At 50.0% G+C, this 6873-nt stretch overlaps 1 protein-coding gene across 1 annotated transcript; it reads left to right on the forward strand.

Annotated features, from left to right (window-relative positions):
- Positions 1 to 249: 249 nt before the first annotated feature.
- LOC104507748 (cytoglobin-1-like) lies at positions 250 to 3948 on the forward strand. Its single transcript, XM_010149124.1, has 3 exons — positions 250 to 348; positions 2241 to 2472; positions 3730 to 3948. The coding sequence occupies exons 1-3, from the start codon at positions 254 to 256 to the stop codon at positions 3856 to 3858; spliced, it is 456 nt and encodes a 151-aa protein (XP_010147426.1). The 5' UTR covers positions 250 to 253; the 3' UTR covers positions 3859 to 3948.
- The last annotated feature ends 2925 nt before the right edge of the window (positions 3949 to 6873 follow it).

The raw sequence follows: 6873 nt of genomic DNA on the forward strand, positions 1-6873 counted from the left end.
CCACCGCGGGAGTGCGAGTCCTCCCTTCTCATGTGGTTGGTTTCTTTCCTGATTAAAAGTGATTAGGCAGCCCTAAAGCCTGCAGAAATGTGACTGAGGGGAGCGGAGACAAAGAGGCCATTCAGGATCTCTTAAATCCCCGGGGCAGTATTTAGAGAGCCCCCAGGAGAGAACTGGAGCAGAACTGCCCCACCAGGACCTCCCTGTCCTTCCCCTTCCCTCCGTGCCCTGTGCTGCAGCCGTCTCCTCCACCATGTCGTTCTCCGAAGCAGAGGTGCAAAGTGCCCGTGGCGCCTGGGAGAAGATATATGTGGATGCTGAGGACAACGGGACGACTGTGCTGGTCAGGTAAGGAAGGAGCCCATCCCGCCACTACCCCAGCAGCTTGAAGGAGGAATGGCAAGAAGAATGGAGATACCACCTAGGAGCATGTCTTGAGGCGTTTCACGCAGCCCTTGCCAGGAACGCTGTAGTTTGCTGTGGTTTATCCCACCTCAGGGAGGGAACAGGGAAGGGGAGAGATCCACACAAAGAAAAATAAAAGGGGAAAGGGTTGTGGAAGGAAGAAGGGATGAGAACAGTTTCTTCACCCATTTAAGGTAAAGAAAAGAATGTGGTATGAAAGAGAATGGGAGAAAAACCTTACCTTGGAACTCCATAAATTATTTTTTTAACTTGCATGTCCTCAGCATTTCTCTTCTGATTCTCCTTCAGTCCTTCCAGTCCACAGCCCATCTGTTTAATTGTATTGTAGCCCCTCCTGTGGGCTTTCCTCTTTTAGTTTTCAGTCTGTTTCTCTCTCTTCTTCCACAAGGCAGAATTTTCTTCTATTCCCCTTCCGCATATCCCTCTCTCACCTGGGACCTCCCCATGCACGGATCAGTCCAAATACTCCTTCTGGTTGTCCTACCTTTACCACTCCCCCTGGCTTTTTCGTACATCCTGTCTTGTGCCTGGATCAGCCTCAACAAGCGTTATGCACTGCTCTTTCCTTCTGCAGTCGACACAACCTGAGGACAGTTAGGGTCAGACACGCAGCTGTAAAATGTTAGTAGCATCCACCGGCTTGGCTCCCTTGGGTAATTCACTCCAGAAGATTCTGCCTTACTGTCGGGCCCAGAGCTGCCTTTAGAGATGTTCCAGGCTCCCTAGTACAGGAGGGACATGGACATGCTGGAGAGAGTCCAGCAAAGGGGCGCAGAGGTGGTGAAGGGACCAGAGCATCTCTCCTGTGAAGAGAGGCTGGGAGAGCTGGGACTGTTCAGCCTGGAGAAGAGAAGGATCCGGGGATCTTATCAATGCATATAAAAACCCAAAGGGAGGGTACAAAGATGGCAGGGCCAGTGGTGCCCAGTGACAGGACCAGAGGCACTGGGCACTAACAGAAACACAGGAGGTTCCCTCTGAACATCAGGAAACATTTTTCACTGTGTGGGTGACCGAGCACTGGCACAGGTCACCAAAGGAGGTTGTAGAGTCTCCATCCACGGAGATATTCAACAACTGCCTGGACTTGGTGCTGGGCAACTGGCTCTGGGTGACCCTGCTTGAGCAGGGGGTTTGGACCAGGTGACATCCAGAGGTCCCTTCCACCCCAATGGTTCCATGACTCTGTGAAATGAAATCTGGATTTTGCTAATTCAGGTGAATTTATCCAATACAGTAAACTGCTTTGAGGAGCTTGACGGAGCTGCCTGTAACTGATGTATTAGGAAAGGCAATTCCTTTACAAGTGCCATTGAATTCCACTGCTTTGGAAAAAAAGAAATGAGCAGTACCAATACTCAAACAACAATCCATCAAAGGCAGTTAGAAAACTTTGGGATGGACTCTGGGAAGAGGTTGATTAACAAAACTAATAGCAGGGTTTCTCCATGAAAACACCCAGCGAGAGCACAGTGTAAGTATCTGCTGTCCAGAACATCTCAGGGAATACCGCGCTGTCACACTCACCCTGTGCGAATGCACTCCCCCTTCTTTGTGGATGTTATCTCCTCCTGACACTGAGCCTACACTGACGAAAAGTTTACTTTAGAAGCAGCAGAATAAATTCAGGATTAGGTAGATTTTTAAGGTGGGGTGAGCAAAGAGAAGTGCTCTGGGGAGAGGCGAGGGGGTGGACAGGCTGCTGTGGGCATAGGGACTGTGCACAAAAGGAAAGTCCAAGGGAGAACCCAGAAATGCAGGGGGAAGAGGTGTCTGTTCTCATCGAGAGAAGGATAGCTCTCATTTCTCTACAGGATGTTCACCGAGCACCCAGACACCAAGTCCTACTTCGCACACTTCAAAGGCATGGACTCCGCCGAAGAGATGAAACAGTCGGATCAGGTCAGGGGCCATGGTAAGAGGGTTTTCACCGCCATCAACGACATGGTGCAACATCTGGACAACTCTGAGGCTTTTCTTGGGATAGTGAACCCACTCGGCAAGAAACATGCCACCCAGCTGAAGATCGACCCCAAAAACTTTCGGGTGAGCCAGCAGCTGTCTTCCCAGCGGCTGTAATTGTGATGGGAGGATGTCTTCCCTTTGGAGGGGCAGAACTGTGCAGAACAGGCTTTGTATAAGTAAATATATACACATGCTTCAGGGAATGGAGATGGTGGAAGTTAGGACAGTCGGTGGTGGAAGATAGCAGGAAGCAGTTGGGAAGAGGTTGCCTGAGCAGCAGACGTGATGCAGGCAGGGAGGAGCTGCAGGAGCTCAGGTGGGTGCTGCAGAGCTGCCCATGAATTGTAGTGGGTTTTGTCAGTGAAACAGGATCCTCACACGCTTGTCATTGAATAACAAGACACAGAAAAGAAGCTTAACACTGGACTTCAGTCCATGATGTCTATTATTCTCCAGTAACAAGAACTGAGCTTTTCTAGGACAGCCAAACCAGCCGTTAAGGAGCAACAATGGCAACAGCATTGCCATCACTAAACAAACACGGGTAATAAATACAGGATCAAATCACTTGCCCGAGTCCACCACAGGTCACTAGCAGGGTGCATTTATAACTATTTTGTCTGCCTTACACAACACAAAACGCAAAAAGGAGGCACCTTCTGGCAAAGGTCACTCAAGAACCAGGAGGGTGGTTTCCAAAGCAGCGGGCCCATTTTTCAATAAGTGGGAGAATAAATGAGGATTCCTGCCTGGAGAGATCCTGAAAAGACTCTATCAGGGTAAAGACGCACCCAAAATAATAAATGCTGCACGGAAAAGGAGCTGACATTTCAAACTATACCACCTACCTAGCGACTCTAAAAGGCACACAAACCCTCATTGCTACAGAGTGCTAGGTAGCTAATGAGCAGGAAGGATTAGGAAGAAATTTCCCCCAGAAACCACATACTCCATAGGTGTCCAACACAGGGCTCCTCATGGCCTCTAAACATTTGGGACAGGTCACATCCAGGTGAAGGATTGCCGTAGATGGACCAAGTGAACCGGCCCTGTTCAGCAGCAGCCTTTACGTGACTGTGTGTATGGGTGCAGTCAACATGAACTAGATACAGGAGAGTCCAGAAAACAACAGCAGCGACTGCATTTTTTGGTGAATCCTATAACACACCTAATTTTCCACCCCCTAATTCCAGCGCCGCGTGCTATACGCTACTGAATTGTTTTTGCACCCAGTTTCCACCCTGCAAGGATCCCAACAAAAAAATGTGTATTTTGTTCTCGTGCCTCTAACGTGGAGGAAAGCTCACACTGCCTGTTTCTTCCCTTCTCCTTGTTCAGATTATCTGTGACATTATCTTGCAACTGATGGAGGAGAAATTTGGCGGAGACTGCAAAGCTTCCTTTGAGAAGGTGACCAATGAAATCTGCACTCACCTGAACAACGTCTACAAAGAGGCCGGTTGGTGAGGACGTGCGACTTCCACGCTCTCCAAACATCCCGCCAGCACTGATTTGCTGCTTTTGGGCTTCCAGCCACAGTTGGAAGAATGAAAAAGTAAAAAAAAAAAACCACCACAAAAGCAAGAAATGGGCTTATATAATCTAGATATTAATGTCAATAATTGCCTTAGCAAACTGAGTTTCTACAGTTAAATGAAACCTGCAGATACATCAAAGCCAACCAACAAATCCTGACGTGCTTTGCAGCTTCCGTGCTCCGGGTGTGTTCCGCTGGCCACAGTCCTTGGAGACTACATTTTAAGATGATGACTTTAAGCTTGCTGTTCCTGAGAGAAAGACTTGCTCCTTCCAGCAGCACCGGTCAAGAGAGGCACCAGCAGCTCTTTTTCCCAGCTAACACCTCTCAATCCTCGTGAATGACAAGCAGGAGACAATTTTGAAGCACCTCCAGGGACTCCGTAGAGGCCGTTATTTAAGAAACATGGGCGTTGTTTCATTTTTTGAACAATGAGGGGAATGGTGTATGGGAAAGACTAACGTCAGAGAAAGGCACGGGGAACATCCCATTCTGCGCGCACCAGCGAGTTCCCCAGCCTGGGGAGAGGTTTCTTGGAGCAACTCTCAGGGCGAGGGAAGGCAACGCAGAACGCAGCCACCACCGGGCATCCCTCTGGGCAGGGATGAACATCTCCAGCACGTGGATTTCACGGTGTGACTCCCAGCAGATTGCTCTGGCCATGTACCCAGGAGAGGGCACAATAGTTCCGAAGCTCACCATCTCCTGCGCCACTCAAAACGCGCGCATAGCTGCGGGAGGTGGCTGATTGCTGAGCGGGTGGCGCGGTGGGCTCGGCCCAAGGTGGGGCTTTTTCCCAGCTAACACCTCTCAATCCTCGTGAATGACAAGCAGGAGACAATTTTGAAGCACCTCCAGGGACTCCGTAGAGGCCGTTATTTAAGAAACATGGGCGTTGTTTCATTTTTTGAACTAAAACAATGAGGGGAATGGTGTATGGGAAAGACTAACGTCAGAGAAAGACACGGGGAACATCCCATTCTGCGCGCACCAGCGAGTTCCCCAGCCTGGGGAGAGGTTTCTTGGAGCAACTCTCAGGGCGAGGGAAGGCAACGCAGAACGCAGCCACCACCGGGCATCCCTCTGGGCAGGGATGAACATCTCCAGCACGTGGATTTCACGGTGTGACTCCCAGCAGATTGCTCTGGCCATGTACCCAGGAGAGGGCACAATAGTTCCGAAGCTCACCATCTTCTGCGCCACTCAAAACGCGCGCATAGCTGCGGGAGGTGGCTGATTGCTGAGCGGGTGGCGCGGTGGGCTCGGCTCAGGTTGGCGCTGCCCTCGTCCCGTCCTGTCGCTTGGCCTGAGCCTCCCTTTAGCAGCAACCGAGTCCCGAACTGTTTAATTGCTTTTCCTTGTATTCCTTAGACGTGGTGAAATCATCAGCTAATAACCGCTAATAACCGCATGCCGTGGAAGGTCAGGGTAACGCAATAAATGCAGAGCAAGCAGGCGCGTCCTCTCGTCTGTAGCCGGGAAAAGGCGCTCGCGATGCACAGGAGCCATAGCTGGTTACAACACATGGTTGCTGGTGTCACTGGGAGGTTTACTGAAACCAGTTCAAGCTCCCACCCAGCCACCCATCGCTCTTGCAGTAATCAGCCTCCTCGGGGGTGAGAAGGGAAGCTTTTCACTTGCCCATTATGTAAACAGCTAAAAATGCAGAATTCTCTTTCATTTGAAGTGTACTTTTCCTCACCCATCCTATTTGTTTGGCAAAGGATGCTGAAATCCCAAAGTCCAGAAGATGAACTCTTGCTGGAGAGGGGCAGGCTGCTTTATTTGATTTGGTATTTTATTCAGCTTGGAGAGAATCACAGAACGGTTTGGGTTGGAAGGGACCTTAAAGACCATCTAGTTCCAACCCCCCTGCCATGGGCAGGGACACCCTGCGCTAGAAGGGGAAGCATACTGCACAGCATCATCAAGTATTGTAAAAAAAGAACAAGACTTGTAAAACAGCCATTTATAGTCTCAAATCCCTTCAAGGGACTACAAGTAGTTAACACCCTGAAAAGCTTAAAATAATTTCCCCTTTTTGTTCTCCTGCTGTAACACAAGCGAAGAGCACGATTTGCCATGACGGCGGTCAGCTGCAGGGATGTGCTCCCCATTGCCGTAGGCACCCTGGGCTGACAGGGGCCTGATGACACCGGCCGACGGCTTACAGCTCCCGAGTTCCCTGCTCCTGTGAGGGAGAGAGGCGTAGCACAAGCAAAGCGCGTGAAACTAAGCAAACTCAGGCTTAAAGTAAAGATGGACTTATTTTTAAATCCAATTACAAAGTGGGGGGTGGGTGGGCATCTTAAGTTTTTAACATTTGTGTGATGTGAATGGTTTAGGAGTACATAGCCTTTATTTTCTTTTGTTTAGCTGAGACTTCAAAGGACAGAGGGAAGGTTTTCCAACAGATCAGAGGACATCTTGACTGAGGATACCTGAGCCGAGTTCCCAGATTTCCAGTAGCCTCACTGCACAGTCCTGCCTGACCTCCCTTCTACCTCACCGTGTCTTTGCAAAACAGCAACCGTCACATACTTGGGAGGCAAACCAAAACACACCTTTTACTCCCTGAACCCATAAATACCCCACGCTATCCATACAATATGCTTCCTTAGGGATAACTTTGATCCTGCGAAGAGAAAGCTTAGCCAAATTCCATACCTAAAGGCACAAGGGATTTCCCATGGAGCACCCCTAGCGAGTGGGACCAAAGCCCCCACACCAAGCTTTGTGGCTTTCCTTCCACCCGTGGGACATCAGGAACACCTGGGTGAGATGACAAATCTGTGACGCAGCACGAGTAGCGTGACAAGGGCCTGTGAGAGGTTAAATCAGCCAAGTGCCATGGAGCCATCTTTGTGTCTGACCGAAACCGCGACAGCGCAAACACACGGAAAACACTGAGAAAGGGGCAGAGGAGCGAGAGACCCCACGGGCGA

The sequence above is a fragment of the Eurypyga helias genome, unplaced genomic scaffold (genome assembly GCF_000690775.1).
Source record: "Eurypyga helias isolate BGI_N326 unplaced genomic scaffold, ASM69077v1 scaffold33693, whole genome shotgun sequence".
In the NCBI taxonomy this organism is placed as follows: Eukaryota; Metazoa; Chordata; class Aves; order Eurypygiformes; family Eurypygidae; genus Eurypyga; species Eurypyga helias.